Consider the following 16,714-nt stretch of genomic DNA (forward strand, 5'->3'; position numbering starts at 1 on the left):
ACACACACACACACACACACACACACACACACACACACACACACACACAGTGAGGAGAGAGGTCGGTAGGAGTGAGTAGTAAGTTCAGAGACTTCATCGCTTTGGAAAGCAAGTGTGTCCTAAAGGTGTTGGTGTGCTTCAAACAAAGTGCTTGTTCAAACAAAGTCTGAAACTCCCTCCCTCGACACATTTCCCATGTCAAATTTTGGAGCTGTCCGACAATTTTTTTAATTATCTGACAAGCAACTTTTCTTGTTTGTTCATTCTTTACACAACCACATCTGTCACTTTTTATATGCCCAGCCAAATGCACACAATGTATGCCATAAGGAAGAGATATACTAAGATGTTTACCATTACACCCATTCAACTGATTTATTGTTTTGCATCCATCTCTAAGGTGGCAAACTTTCAGCCCTGTCTTCGAGCGTAGCAATTTCTTTAACCCATGCCAATGAATGGACAAAAGAAAGTTTATTTAAAGCATACTCCTACCTGGCAAGATCACAGTAGGCAGCCACTGCGACTAGCCCAAGAAATACTCTGGCACAGAATACCCTGGAAAACCCCAATTTGTCATTTTTATACCTCAGTTTCTAAGCTTTAAAGGTGTTGTTTTCCCCGTTTCCAGTCTTCATGCTAAGCTAGGCAAATCCTAGCTTCATATTCAATTGACAGATGATGATGAGAGTAGTGTCACTCTTTGATGATTTATTTACACATTTACATTAATTCATCTCATCAAGAAAGAAACTTTAGAAAGCAAAAAAGTGTATTTCCCAAAATGTTAAACCATTTTAGGCCGTTTAGTTTTTTTGTTTTTTTTTACAAAATACTTGTTGTGACATCATGACGTATGATTATTGTTCCTGGAAGCCAGTTCCTAGAATTTCAGTTAGTTACAGCTAGAATTTATAACTTCATAACCTTCTAATCTGACACATTGGCAACAGAGAACCCAGCATTAGTCAGTAGCAGGACCTGAAACTCGCTGCCAATCCCTAATTGTATAGCTTTGCTCTGTTAGGGTATGCTTAACCTCCATTCACTCCATGATAACTTAGGAAGAACCTCCTTTCCATTTTGTCTTTGATAATCACCTCAAGTGAACGAGGGGATGAAATACATTTGCCTCTCAGTGCTAATTAATCCACTTAGCAGCACTTACAGTAAGTCTTTCCATCTCTCTTCAGGAAGGCACTTGGGTGTAGCCGGTGTGTTAAGTGGCCCAGAATGTGAGTTTTGGATTAATAAATGGGTACTGGGGCTTCCTTTTCAATCCCTGATTAATCTTAGGCCTCAGGGAGGGATTTTTCAACATGATCTTTTTCATTCCGTGTTATAAACAAGTCATTTAGCCACCCCAGAGTGATTGTTCAGATTTGGAAACTAACAAGTGTGTGTGTTGAAGGAGGAGTATGGACTACAGGAAATATCCTCCCCCCGATGTTTTACTTGATTAAAAAGCCCCAGTCAGCAGGTGGCCAGATTGTATATTTTGAAATCACACATGTTCTTTGCATCCTCTTAATTATAATGTAAGGAGGAATCTATTAAAAGCAATCCTTAATAGTGAATGTGTATGTTTGTTTCTATCTGTGTACACACTGAGAATTGTTAAGAACTTGTATAATGTACAAAAAAAATGCACCCATTATCAAGCACATGTAAATACATCTATGTTATAGGCCTGAAAATGCAGTAAACTCTGAAAAGAGAGTCTGGATGCTGCTACGGCACTGTCCAAGGTCCTGAATCTGCAGTTAACAGCAAGAGAGCTGTACAAGGCACTTCCTTCTGTTCACACCGGTTGCCACTGGGATGCTCCTGCCCATTATTTCATCATTTGGTAGCTTGAATATACTCTCTGCTCTTTTTGTTCTGGTGGCTGAGTCTTAAGAATGCCTCCCCAGTTTACCTTGCCTTGTCTCTTTGTATCTCTCAAACAGTTCAGTTAAAGAAGAAACCTAGCAATAGTGTATAATTTTGTAACATTACAACACAGCCTATTAAAAGGCCAAAACCAACAGGGCATTTGTCTATCTGGTTCTCAGCCCTTTTGTTACTATTAAAAGTGTGTGCACCAAATGTAAGCAAATGAATGCAACATGGATATATACTTTCGTTTTTTAATTTATTTTAAGTAAATGGCATATTTGTTTTCAGCGGCAGGTATGGAATGATAGTGAGTATTTATGGCAGCAGCACAGTGTATGTGACGCTGACTGAAGATACGCTACAGTGGCCAAGTTTATAGTATAGGAGTTCAATGGAGTTCTACATAAGCTAAATAAGCTATGTCAGACTTTTGGATGACTTGTTAGTAGGATCATAGAATTTGCAGACAATAAGTGCTTCTTTCTGCACATGGGCTCTCAACTTCCTTTAAAGATGTCCAAACCATAAGCAAAATGCAAATAAATTACTAAGTAATTACTTGTTTCTGTCACTGTTTTAACAAATCCCAAATGCACTGTGGAAACCACTTTGAACCAAATCAACACACAAGCAGAGGGACAGCGGCAGAAAAGTTAATGAGAGCAATCGGCCCAACACACAGTGTGCATGTCAACTGAAATGTCAATGTCCATTTTATTTCTATGACACCTTTCATTAAACAGAAACCAAAGTACTTTACATTAAAAACAGCCTACACAGTAAACAGTAAACAAAACAAAAAATCAGATGGTACACTACTGGAGACTAACCTGTCAATGATGCCGCACATATCAATCTGCAAGTGGCTGTAGTTTCCCAGCAGCCTTTGTTGGACCTTGATCAGGTCAACAGTTTGACCATCCAGAGTCAAGAGACGCATACAACCCTGAAACACTTTGAAGGGGTTCCTACACTCCTGTCTGCTCTCCTGAACATGGCAGCCTGAGGAAGGAAACACATTACACTCAAGAAATGGTTGGACCATAGTTATCTATTTGTTTACATGCTGTTTTCATGCTAGGACTACCTATAAACATGGGTATGGTATATCTGGATGAACAAAGAGAGAGCAGTAAGTCGGACTCGTCCAGGTGTGGGTTGGCCTCCGCCAGGGCTGCGCTATGTCACCAATCCTGTTTGTAGTATTTATGGACAGGATATCGAGGCGTAGTCGGGGTGGGGAAGGGTTGCAGTTCGGTGGGCTTGGGATTTCATCGCTGCAGATGATCGGCCTGTGACGTTCAGCATTCACTGGATTGGTTTGCAGCCAGGTGTGAAGCAGCTGGGATGAGGATCTGCGCCGGTTCTCAGCAGGAAACCAATTGAGTGCCTTCTTCAGGTACGGAATGAGTCCTTACCTCAGGTAAAGGAGTTTAAATACATTGGGGTCTTTTTCTCGAGTGAGGGGACAATGGAACGGGAGATTGGTCGGAGAATCGTCGCAGCAGGTGCGGTATTACATTCACTTTATTGCACCGTTGTGACGAAAAGAGAGGTGAGCCAGAAGGCAAAGATCTCGATCTACAGGTCAGTTTTTATTCCTACCCTCACCTAAGGTCATGAAGGCAGGGTCATGACCGAAAGAACGAGATCCAGGATACAAGAGGCCGAAATGTTTACTCAGGAGGGGCATGGCGTCTCCCTTAGAGATATGGTGAGAAGCTCAGTCATCCGTGAGGAGCTCGGAGTAGAGCCGCTGCTACTTCGCGTCAAAAGGAGCCAGTTAAGGTGGTTTGCCTCCCTAGGGAGGTGTTCCAGGCACGTCTAGCTAGGTGTGTACTTTAATTAAATTTGATGCTAAAATTGTTGTATTTCTAGGCAAGTAATAATTGTGAATGCATACCTTTTACTTGTAGCAAAGTATGTTTACTTCTTCCATTGTCTAGCTGCTGTTTGGTTCCTCTTCAGAGGAAAATATCTAATGAGACTGATTTTTGATTCTTTGTTTACCTTCATCTAAGCCCTTCGTATAGGCAGATCTGAGGTGAATGTTATATAAATCCACTCTTTGCCAAAGCATGTGAATGAGCTCCATTTGTTATCCATCAGAAATTCAAGCTTGAGATTGATCTTGGATGGTGACTGTGACCAAATACAGAATTACTGCTCCAGGGCTCTGCGTAGCTCTAATTACAGCCAGTCCATCAGGCTTGCAGTTCGACACCTCCCAGCAGAGGAGGGAGGAAAGATGAGTCAGTGTTTATTGTCGCTTTAAATATAAGATCAAATTTATATTTATCTGGATCCTCAGGGTATTGACATTGACTGAAGGAGAAAGCTTTTGAAATTCTGTCTTTCACTTTGAGTTTCACTTTGAAGATTAAAATCACATAAAATCACTATTGGAATCAAACGTCCAGAATTGTTTTTTATAATGAAAATGATCCTTAATTTAAAGGTGAACCACCATGTGACTTGTGTTTGGAAAAGCGGCAGTCAAAGGCCACAATCTTATTAAGAGACAATGAGATGTGTGTAGTGAGTTAATGTTTTCATCCACAGCATACATAGCCCTTTGTTTGTGAGCCAGAGTATGTGTGGACTAATTGGAAGGAGAGTAAGCACTGCAGAGACCTGAGAGGGGGAATTGAAAGAAAGCTTGAGATAAATTAAAAGGGAAGGAATAAGGAGTGCGCCGAGTAAGGAAAACTTCACAGAAAGAGAAAGGAAAGAGGAGGAGGGAGAGGAGAGGAGAGGGAGAGACTAAGCAGCTTTACGGCTTCAGCCCCTCTCTGGGTGGCACTAAACCTTCAAAGTAGATCTGGAGATCTACTCGGGTAATTATTACCCGAGTACCTCCGTGAATTTGAACAAATCTTAAATGTCCATGTCAGCAGTTTTCCCATCTTCAGGTCTAGTTGAGGTACAATTTAAAATGTGGTAGATAGTAGATAGCTGCAGTGACAGTGAACCAAGTATTTTTTGGAACACTTAACAAAAAAACAGTACAAATAACACATCTTTTTTTTAATGTCTTCTTACCACCGAAGAAGAGTTGACTATCTGTGTTTAGAGGAAGCGGGATGCTGGTGTGGGCAGTGGCTCCCTTGTCTTTGTCCACTGTGATGCTCAGATGATCTTGCCTGGAGGTCAGCTCCACAGAATGCCACTGACCGTCATTCAGACCTGAGCCTTTATGCACAAACAGACAACAATGTTACTTTTTTATTGCTTACTATTTGACTATACCAGCTTTGATTTTATTTTGTCTTGCTGTCTGGGCTTGGCTGCTAATCAGAATAATGACTCCTTTTATAGTTCAAAAGTTTGATAAAGGTCATGTAGAGCAGTATAGAGTTGTGTACGGGATATGTTTCAGTGTTAAACTTAAATTACTACGAGTAGCCTGGAGAAATATGACATTTTTAGACTTTAACGAGCAAGAAGCAACAGTTTGATTATAGCATAACATCCTAAATCAAGGTCCACTTCTTAGCTTTTACTGGAGCTCACATCTCGGCTTCTACTGCAAGCAGAGTTTGGCTTTCCACCATTAATGACCACCTCTTATCATGTGACTCAAGCTCCATACTTAGGTAACATGTTGACAATTGAGCAAACTGTCCACTGAGGAAGACAGTGACATTGTGGTTTAAGATATGTAAAGTTAAGTTAGTAAGTGAGAACACTGTTTAAAAACCCAAGAAACAACTTTCACACTGAAAGATTTTGATTGAAATTTTGTGTTCAAATCTTTTACTGCCGTTTCACACGCCTCACAGCAACGAATACTTTGCAAAATGTAAATCGCTAAATAAGATGCATACAAAATGGCTAATTGTGATGCTATGGAATACATGTGGTTCTATTGTTTTCTATTTACAAATTTGGGGAGGCTCTTTAAATTTGGGGAGGCCAGAAATTTAAAGACTAATCTTCCCAATTTAGAATTTAATTCCGACCTCCAAAATCACGACTGGACCGACCTGCGCTGAGCTCCAACTTGGCCCTGCCAGTTTTAGTGATCTGCAGGCGGAGTCTGGCCTCACTCAGGTACAGCCAGACTGAACCCTCTTCCTGCGGGAGGTCAAAGGTCAAGAGCAGCCCTGCCTTGTTCCACGTGCGAAACTGCAGCGCCACTGAAATTACGCCTGACGACCACGATGTCAGTCCTGGCAACTGCAGGGAGCTCTTGGAGTCAGTGAACGTCACAGCGACTGATACTTGCTCAGCACAAGAAAAGGTCACATTGCCCTGAAAAAGAGAGGAAGGAAGGGAGAGAGAGCAAGCCAGAGCGAGAGATTGACAGAGAGAGGAGGATCACAGAAATTCTGAATCAAACTAAAATTGAGTTCAATTGAGTTTCTCATCATGGCAGCATTTGATTATAATGCCGTAAAAGGATAGTCTGGCTATCACCAGACCAAGCTCAATCTTTTAAGATTGAACATTAGTCTGGGGAGTCTGCTCTGAATTTTCTACTGCACAAGAAGCGTGATCAACTGGCATATTGTAGTTCAAATGACTCTGTTCGCAATTGGATAGTCCTTCAGCCAATCAGACAAATGATCCAGCTGACGTACTGTGCTTTGGTTGGTTGCTATGTTGAATGTAAAAAGCTGCTTGTTGCTTGTTATGGTGTTAAACCCTCCAATAGCACGCCAGGTAGCACGCCAGGTGGATAAGCCAGTTTGTGATTGGTTCCTGAAAATTTGTACCGGAAGCAGGATAGATAAATGGACAGGTTTCCCGCTTGAGCTGCAGGGCGAAATCAAATCCCCTGTTCTTGCCTTTCTTCCCTGGCTCCCAGTTCATTTTAGGATTGATTTTAAGATGTTATTGTTTGTTTTTAAAGCCTTTCATGGACTAGCTCCATTCTACATCACTGAGCTGTTGAAGCCACATGCTCCTTCAAGGTCATTAAGGTCTGCAAACCAGTCTCTTCTTGTTGTCTCTAAATTGCAACTCAAGAGCAGAGGGGACCGGGCTTTCTCAGTCGCAGCCCCGAGACTGTGGAATGAGCTGCCTCTTCATGTCAGACTGGCGCCCAGCCTTCTGGTTTTTAAATTGTGACTAAAACACATATTTTATTCCTTGGCTTTTAATCCGGCATGAGAACTGTATGGTGTATTTGTCTGGTGTTGTATTCTGTCTATTTATTGTTTCATGTCGATGTACACTACTTTGGTCAACCTGGTTGTTTTTAAATGTGCTTTAGAAATGAAGTTTCATTGATTGATTGATTGAAATCGCTGGCAGACCAGGCTAATTAAAGGACATAAATAACTGTGAAACCACAGGACAAAAACAAGGCTTTACCGGGATCATGAGATAATGAACACTGAAAGGCAGATTTCCATAATGATAATCCAAAGATGCAGAATCACATTAACTTACCACCACAGAGACCTGGTGGTTCTTGTGTTTAGCCAGGTGTATCAGGTTGAGGTTGTTGTAGAGCAGGTTTTCCAGGCAGCCATGAAAGTTCTTGTTGGACAGGATAGGTTTCTGAAGTCCATGGCCCTGGACGGCTCCCAGACTTAGCTGCACATTATAACAATAAATGTGAGTGATCATCCCCCCCTTTAGGATTCAAAGGTTACTTGAGTTTTTGTCCAAATCCTTGACGTTTATCTTCCAGGATTGGGCCGTTGCTGCCGGAAATATCGCTTATACTCTTGTCAGCCGGATGTCCATTACGTTCCACTTTCATTGTGTTGGAATTTTAAACTCCGCTTGATATATGAGGACTATGGTTAACAATTCCTTCCCAAGGCCATTTTGCAGTAGCACCGTGGCTCCGTCCGGCAGTAAGCACTGCCCAAGATGATTTTGATTGGTTTAAAGAAATGCCAATATACTAGAGCATGTTTTTCTCCCATCCCAAATTGCTGTGTGGACTAGCCAGACCTTTCTCCACAGCGCTGTGGAGGAAGGCCTGGCAAAGCCAGTCTACTTAAGTTTTGACATGGATAAAAAGCATCCATGTCAAAACTTAAGTCATAGCCATGTCCAATTTGTGTTCTTTTATTTATTGCAATCTCCTTATCTACTTGTCATTGTTTTTTATAATACGGCATGTGAAATACTTTCAAGTGGACAATTGGATTTTTCCTTTCCTAAACTACATTGTTGTCTTGTTATGTAAATACTGTCATGTATTTATATTAGTGCTGTCAGTTAAACACGTTTATTAACGGTGTTAACGCAAACCCCATTTTAACTGCGTACATTTTTTTTTCTCAAGATTAACGTTCTTTTTGACCTAGCAAACTTTTTAACATTTAAAATAGATAAAAATGTGCCATTAATTGCAAGTTAATTAGGACATTAATGTGATTAATTGTGATTAGATACTTTAATTGTTTGAAAGCACTAATTTATACACATGTTGTTTGTGCTATTTTGCACTGAATGATTGACAAGTAATGAGTGTGTTTGTATGTAGCTATTGTTAATACCATTGCACATGACAAATATCTTTCAGGACAATAAGGTTTATATTATCTTAGACACATTCTCTTCACTCATAGACCCAGTTTTTCTCCAGTATGCTCAGTGTTGAAAACAACATGAACTCAAGCTGTCCATACTGCCATAATCCATATAAGGACAACACTGTAGTCCCACTTTAAACCATGTGTGTTTGTGTGCTGAAATGTTTCTCTCACCTGGTGAATGTCCCAGTGGCTGAGCTCAGCTGGTATGTGAACCTGATGAGTGTTTTTATCCACGGTGAGGTTGAGGTAAGTGCTGTGCCTCTCCAGCATTACACGGTGCCAGTGGTGGTCGTCCAGCAGACTCCCCGCAGAAACAAGAAGCTGCCCGCCAGAGGTTGAACTCACACCTGCAAGAGAGTTAAGAATGTGAAAAATATTCAACTGTGTTGTTGTTGATGGTGGCTGAGCAATGACTCCAGCTAATGCAGAAATCCCCTAATGTGCATTTCCTCAAGGAACATTTTTCTTGGGGTGTACGCTACTACCTCAGAAATCACGTCAGGGTCAGCAAGGACAAATATGCTTGAAGAAATCCTTTTTAAAAATACTTTTTTTCTGGCAGTAGTAAACCCTGAAGGAAGGTTCATCTTTAATTCACCACAACAAAAAGTCATGAAAACGTTGCCCCTTCAGAGGAATATTTTCATCTTAGCTTCAAACGGTCAGGTAACGGGTCAGTGGTGTCTGCCTCTCTAATTAGAGAGCGCACATATCTGTAGTCTGCCCAATAGGAGGGCCGAGCACGGTAAATGATGAGTCTGCAACATGACAGCAGGAAATAATTAATGAAAGACCCAGACTCCAGTAGGTCCAAATTGGTGGATCCAACTCTGCGTCCCTTAAAGTGTTGTAAGAGAAAAGAGTTTCTGCTGACATAGGGAGTGAAATCCACAAAGTCATTAATTATGGAGTGCATTTTCTTCATAGATATATAGATACATAGATGTATAGATAGATAAAACAAGACTTTGTGTCCAGGGTTGCATTTGAAGTAGTAGTTTGACATTTTGGAAAATGTCCCCATGTTCCCAACCAGCGTCTTGATGGAGTCCTAGACGAACATTTTTCTGCTAAAGCTTTGATTATTTCTGTATTTTGTGTTCTGTTTGTGTTTATCTTACTTGTTTCAAGTGGGGCTAGCTACCTTGTTTGAAAGTCGGTAGTAATTTAAAGCTCATCATGGCAACTTTATTTTTTTATTCGTCTATTTGAAGCAACCAACTTAACGTTTTTGTGTTTGTCTGCTTTTTTTCTCAGTCTCACAGTTTCAGGTGTCGTTGCCATCTCAACAGCTTAGTTTTGAATCAAACTGTGATTACAGGGTTGATGTTAACAGAACTGCAGCCTATTTGTTGAGTGTTACACTTTCAACTGAATAAATTAATTAAATGAAGACTTTTTTTCCCCAAACCTGGTTATTGCCCATCTAATCATGATAGTATGGTAGAGAAATACTTAATATTTGAAAAAGGGTGTATAGAGCTGAGATCATTCTCAAGACCAGGTTTATACAATTTGTATGATATTGTTATTGACAGTGATCACTGCTTAGATGGGCATAGAGACTGAACAGAGGGGGAAACAGCTGGTAAGTTTCTCTCAAAAGTTATCAAATTTGACCCATTTGTGGGTTTTCTTTAACCAAATTTTCAAAAAAACGTGGATGGTTCCATACAATGCTCTTCCCAATAAAATAGAGGATGAGTATACTACTTTCATTGAATTTGGGTGTTAAATTTCATAGGATTCGAAAAATGAATGCAAAAAAAACACTCAAAAAAGTGACAAACATTTCGGCAAAAACTTGGGGGAAAACATGAAGGAAAACCAAAAATCAAAAAGCCTAGAAAAAAAATCAAGAAAAACATTGGGAAAAAGCGACAATTGTCAAAACAGACTCTTTTGTAAAAAGTTTTAATTAAAAATGTTGACCCAGAAAACAAACGTTGTAGGGTCTTTGGGACGACAACACAAGGGTTACAAAAAACATACAAATTGCTGTTATTTAGATTTCCTTACATAGATTTCAAAAGAAACAATACAATGTGTTCATTTGTGCGCTTTAGAGGTGTTGGCACGCTGTAAAACAATAATCCAGTTTTATATTTTATTTAAGGTATTTAAGGTTTGAAATGACTCAAGTTTAGTTAACTCATAGTTTTCGGGCAGCTGGGATCTCTTTGTTTTACAGTGTGTATATTTGTGAACTTCAGATGGAGCCATGCTTCTGGTTTCCCACCTGCTTCCAGTTTTTATGCTAAGCTAAGCTAAACTAATCACCTCTGGGCTTCAGCTCCCCCCTTATAAGCACACACAAGACATGCGAGAGATGATAACATTTCCAAAACTGTCTGACTTTTCCTCTAATGTCATTTGATAAGGTGACATATTTGGTTCCAACTGGAATAAGTAGAAATAGAAAAGTGGCGATTGATACAAGAAGTCTGAGGGCAAATAATAATAGAAACACTTAACATTCATTCCTGAAACTCCCTCGCTATTTATTACTCTCTGTCAGTCTTAATTCCCATCACTCCGCCTCTCCTCGCCTGTGAAGACGTTCAGTCTGAGAGCAGCTAAAACTTGCCGCTGTCTTTATGGTCTAACTTGAAGGAGCGCAGCTGTGTTACACTGTAATAACTGCTGGATTTATCCATTCCAAGTAGATTAATATTGGATATTCTTGTCTTTAAGCTAAGGAGTCTGTGCTCAACACAATTTTCCTCTTTCCAGGAGTCTACCTTTCCAGACATCTCCCTGAGGCAATATCACCTTATCATATGCTGTCGGCTGTTCCATTATGGCTCTTTGCGTAAGCTCTAAATCTGTTTATGAAGGACGACAATGACAGGTCTTATCGGGAGACAGACTGTCATAATTGTTTCAGCATTTCAGCATCACGTGGTGCTATTTGAAATACAGCTTGACTGTAAAAATAACACTTTCTCTAAACCAATTCTTAGCTTTAGTCACTGTTGGGAGTTGAGTGTATTACCATAAAACAAGGGAAAAAAGGAAACAGCGCAGTGCTATTCATGTAGGAACTGCTGTGTCAGGTTTCTCTCTGTCTCTTCAATTCAATTCATCAGGCTTTATTGGCATGATGTTTGGATAAAAAAAAAAAAAAACATGCAGCCAAAGTATTTTTTTTATAAACGGAACAAAGTAAATAATCTAATCTAATTTAGTAAACTGTATTTCTGTAGAACATTTCAAACGGCAATTTCAAAGTGCTTTACAGTTAATGAAAAAAAAATCATGACAGTGCACTGCATACACAATTTATAACACAGTAACTCAAAATTAAAATAATTTTACCAAACAAAACCGAATTTAAATGCAAAAAAATCCAAAACAAATTGGAAGCAACATATGTATTCAAAGGCTATGGAGGTGTTTTTTTTTTTTACTGATATATTTGTCGATGTACATCCTGGTGACCAAGGGTTTAAAGCGTAATTCATGGTTCTGTGGAGGCTCCATACAGAGCTTTTGCCATAGTGGCCTGAAGTTTATTCTTGTGCGTTGGTGTGTGCATCAATCACTTAAGAGAATAGCAGGGCTGGCATGTGTGTGGGGTGTGTGGTACAGCAAGTGAGAGAGTGACAGTGATTTGCTTCGGAGTGAGTGCTGATTCACGAAGCACAGTGAGAGAAACAAAGTGTCTCCCCTGTACTGTGCTTTCTGACCTCGGTCAAAAATCAGTAGCAGGAAAAGTTAAAGGTTAGTTTAGGCTTCTTGTGTTTGTGTATGTAAATTTGGCTGGGTGGTTGCCCGGAGAGGATTGGCCCTTTTCTAGGCCTTGTTGTTGATTGGCACAGCTGCTGTGGATCATGCCAATCACCTTCCTGCAATCAGGCCAGTGAGGGTTCAAAAGTATGTGTTAAAAGCTGTTGGGTTAAAAGCTGTTGTTAAAAACTGGAAAGTTACTAATTAGAGCCTGTTGTGCTTAAAGTCTTTGTTTTTGTTAATATTTTACAATTTGGCAAGCTAATGGGTGCTGTGCTGTTTTAGTTGTTTTGGAGTTTCTTTGTTTATATAGGCAGCACCCATTAGCTCCTTTTGTGTTTGGTATTTTGCTATTGTGTTAATTAAAAATCCTTTCTTGTTTCCGTGACCTCGTCTCCCTTTCTATATTCGTTCTTCCACCTACATCCTTTTGTTTTTACGCTCATCATTACAACGGGCCAGGTCGTAACACCCTCTCCTTGATTTCACGTCGTTTATGGAGAATGAGAACCCAGAAATGAGTAGGGGGAAATGCAATGCTACTTAGCCATGGCCGAGCAACGAGCGTCGCCGCAACGTGTAGTTACATTTTATTTAGACGAGCACGTTGGGTTCGCCATAGGTTTATTATGCAGCAGTGGAGTGTATTACAGTAAGAGTCCCTAAATCTTAGCAATTTCCGCCTCCTCCAAAAATACAGAGGCTGCCGACAAACTCCTAGAAAATTACTTTAACTTACCGTGGAAAAAGTGAAATAGAGTAAGCGAGTGCAACAGTAATCCCCATGATTAATTGTCTTCTGTTTTCATTGCCAACTGGACCACTTTGCCCAAAGAGAATCACTTTTTTTAACAGGACTCTGGAGATGCCTCGGGGAAGATCTGATTGTAGCTTTTGTTGCTCGGTGCGATTAGTGGAAATATTTGTGTTTATGCTTATGTTTCGTTACTGTAAAATTTGAACTATATAATCACACTTTAACACACAACTAGCAACCAAAAACCAACCACAACATGTCCCTATACAGAGAAAAGACAGGATTCTGCTTGACATGCAGCTTGCCCCGCACGTCTCTCTGATGCCATCCTAATTTAGTCAGCAATACTTAACACCACTCGTCTAGGAAGCACTGGAGCAGGACACACCAGCCCCCAGTGTACAGTATTTACTGCTGCTACAGCTTCCCTGACAGTTCAGAATTGAACTGAATTATGAGGCATCGGGCTGCATTACAGCAAACTGACATTTTGATAAATGTAAAGCAGAGAGCAAATGAGATGGTTGTGAATAGGGGACATAAATCTTAATGAGCCAGGCAATTTATTTCAACTGCTTGGACAGCCCCAGGCAGATAGAGAGGGCCTAACTGCCTCACTGTTGTATTTATCTGTTTGTTAACTGCATACATGTCTGTCTTTCTGTTTTCATTCATCATTAATTTATGCTGATGAGAGTTACACCGTGTCCAACAAAAACACATTGACTTCAGCCAAGCTCTTTATGTTTGGGTGTTTATAAGCTACACACATCCCTGATGCTCAATGTTAGCTATCATTAGCCATCTTTAGCTCTTCTGTCTCTCAGCCAGCTTGTTTATCCCATGATGCGACATGCATCACTGTTAAAAAGAGGCCCGGGGCCGACAGGATCAGGTTGCCAAATGGGAGAGATAAAGTATGAAGAGCCCCAGAGAGTAGCTCAAGCTCTGGAGCTATGAATATAATGCATTTAAATCTTCACGTTTTATCTTTACTTCCCGAGTTTCAGATTCTCTTTTCTTAAGCCAACAGCTGACTGTGGAAGAGCATGCTGTGACTGAGGGTGGATGCTCCAAGCTATTGATCTAAATTGCACTGTCTGGAGTCTGCAAACTCCTGTGTAGAAAGGCTGAAAGAGAGAGGGAGAAAGACAAAGAGCATGCGATTGAAAAAGGCAAAAAATCGCCGCAAAAGAGCAGAATTGGGGCGACAGATTAGAAAGGCTGTGATAAATAACAACAGAGAGCGAGGAAAAGGGGGGCAGCCAGGCTGGGAGGCAGGGAGACAATAAGAGCCAGAGAGAGAAGCATGCAGTGACTGTGATTGAGTTTTTTTCTTTTTCTTTCATCGTTGGCTGTATCACTGGATTATCATAGCTCAATCTAATCTCAGCAACCTTACAAAAAAAAAACAGCAGTGTTTATTTTTGTTCCTTTCTACCTGGAGTTCTTTGAGCAGTTTGTTGACTATCAGCATGGGTAGCATAGCAGGGAGATGTGACAGGAGTCACTTAGGGAGCTGATGTCAGACTGATGGCTTTTGCAGATAACGCCTCTCTTCTGTCAACAGATAGACAATACCACCGGGGAATTTATACTCTTCCACCCCTTCCCAACTTCAGGGAATAAACATTTTTTTATTGTAGGGATGTAGAGAGGGAGCAAAGGGGGAGGTTAAGACCAGTGTGGAGAATGGGAGGAAATAGAAAGAGACATAAATACAGAATACGGAATACATTTGCTGTGTATGAATACAGCAAATGTACATCCTCTTTCTTAAATCTACTCCATTTGACTATTCGACTGTTGTATGTCTGAATAAAGGATGCCTTCTTCAACATTATAATACTACCATGCAACTGTTGTAGATACCTGTACATACTCAACGCCAACCTTGAAAAGCCAATACTACTGTAATCATACTGATTAAACTTTTTTGCTGCAGCAATTTCTTCCAACTACATTTCATGTTAAATGAAACGTCTGCAAACTATGGTGCAACGAAAACAAAATTTCTGGTTCAGTGGATCTTCTTTTCGTGCCATTCCCCATTTCTTCATCTTCTTCTTCTCATGTCAGGTATCTAAAGAAAGTCATAAAATGCCAGCCAAAATACAAATATATCAATAAAATAAAGCTTGAAATTAAGCTGCACCATAGGTTACTTTCAACAGGACTTCATCAGTCAAACAGAATAGAGACTCACTTTCCAAATCAGAGTGCACTGTGTGATTCAACAGGTGAAGTGCATATAGCCCTAATGTTAAAATGAAATGCTAAGGAACAATTCTCCTATGCTTACAATCACGGAAACAAAATGCAAAAATGTGACAGATTTTCATCCTTGTCACTGCACACACTTTTTTTAAACTCAGGTGAGCCCATATACGCTCATCTTTCCACATGGTGAAATGTGCCAAAAGTTGGTTGAAAATTTCAACGCCCAGTGTGGACTGCAGTGGTTATCAGGCTTTGCCGTCATACAGCTACTGGGCCTTCTGACAGGTTACACCATTCTCTAAACCAGACCTAACATGCCAAGCTGCACCGCTACAGAGCCGTAGTACTCCAGCAGACAGACGGCATGGTTGAGAGGTTTGCCATTTGGTGATAACACCTTGCGGTAGGTTTAATCTTATTTACACCAACACAAACAAACAAACACACACACACAAACACACATACATATACACACACACACACACACACACACACACACACACACACACACACACACACACACACACACACACACATTACCTCCCACAGCCCTTCACAGTGCTCTTTATGTGTTGTTAGTGGCCATGGATCTTGTTATGCTGTGCTAGCCCACTGTGTTCCACACAGTTCATCCTTAATGCATGTGGCTAACATCCATCATAGATTAGAAGAGAGAAAATATAAGAGTGAATATCAAGCTGAGAGAGAAACAGAGAGGTGCAGTTCATCAAGGGAACGTGATAAAAGGTCTGTAAAAAACTAAGAGCAAACATGTTTCCCCCAACAAATGATGCTGTCCTCTTCCTTAGTCATTGACCGGTAACTGCATGCCTGCAATGGTTTACTGCACCAAGTCCCTAAATTAATTCAAAATCTGATTAGTTTTGTCTGAGATATTGCTTGCGACATATGGATAAACAAGTAAACACTGTACTGAGCTAATCAGCACAAGCAGAAAGAAGCATTATTCCCCTGAGTTTCCTCAGAATTGGATCAGTGGTATCTTAGCAATCACATCTGACAAGCACGCAAGAAATCCAGCAGACGGACGGAGACAGACTTGAAGCTCCCTCCATTTCATTGTGGGGACAGAAATGTGCAAGGTATTAAATTCTTTATATAGAGACGGAGTGGATGCTCTGGCGCCTGAGCGAGGGCATATAGTAATTACACTGTACGGTTTAGGCGTTTAGCTGACATTTACTCAGAGCAATGAATGAACAGATAGATAAAGCGGCAGAGTTTGCCAGGAAAGTCGTCCAACTTCTTCAAAATTAAATTGAAATATCCAAACTTTCAACCACCTTACACCAAAGGCTTTTTTATGCTGTTTAAAAATACAATATGTTTCATGGAGATTGCAGTAAATATGTATGTTTTCCAATCAATTAATTAGCCAAATGAAATCATATAAAACAAAATTCCGGAGAAAGGCAATCCTGTCAGATTTTTTTTACATATATACATCAAAGACATTAATAATAATGATAATAATAATGTAGACAGTAGAAGTTCCTCCTGAGCCTCTCAGCAGTGGCTTGGTGTATCCGATACCTTCTACCCAACCTCTTGGCTTTTACTCGGGTGGTTTGGATATTTAATGGCCTTTTTCTTGCAGCGCTTGGTGTAA

General features: G+C 40.3%; 1 protein-coding gene across 3 annotated transcripts in view; it reads right to left on the bottom strand.

Annotated features, from left to right (window-relative positions):
- LOC117950617 (contactin-associated protein-like 4) overlaps positions 1-16,714 on the bottom strand; it is an 89,848-nt gene that overhangs the window by 37,112 nt on the left and 36,022 nt on the right. For 2 of the 3 annotated variants that reach the window (XR_004657953.1, XM_034881800.1), the window contains exons 6-10: positions 8,550-8,725; positions 7,276-7,422; positions 5,841-6,132; positions 4,921-5,070; positions 2,709-2,880 (exon numbers count right to left, since the gene is read on the bottom strand). Coding sequence is in view for 2 of the 3 variants with exons in the window: in XM_034881800.1 (XP_034737691.1) it covers positions 2,709-2,880; positions 4,921-5,070; positions 5,841-6,132; positions 7,276-7,422; positions 8,550-8,725 (937 nt within the window). In the remaining variant the exon portion in view is untranslated. The remainder of the gene's footprint in view (positions 1-2,708; positions 2,881-4,920; positions 5,071-5,840; positions 6,133-7,275; positions 7,423-8,549; positions 8,726-16,714) is intronic. The other variant, XM_034881801.1, reaches the window with a different exon arrangement.

This window comes from Etheostoma cragini, chromosome 9, assembly GCF_013103735.1.
Source record: "Etheostoma cragini isolate CJK2018 chromosome 9, CSU_Ecrag_1.0, whole genome shotgun sequence".
NCBI classification, from domain to species: domain Eukaryota; kingdom Metazoa; phylum Chordata; class Actinopteri; order Perciformes; family Percidae; genus Etheostoma; species Etheostoma cragini.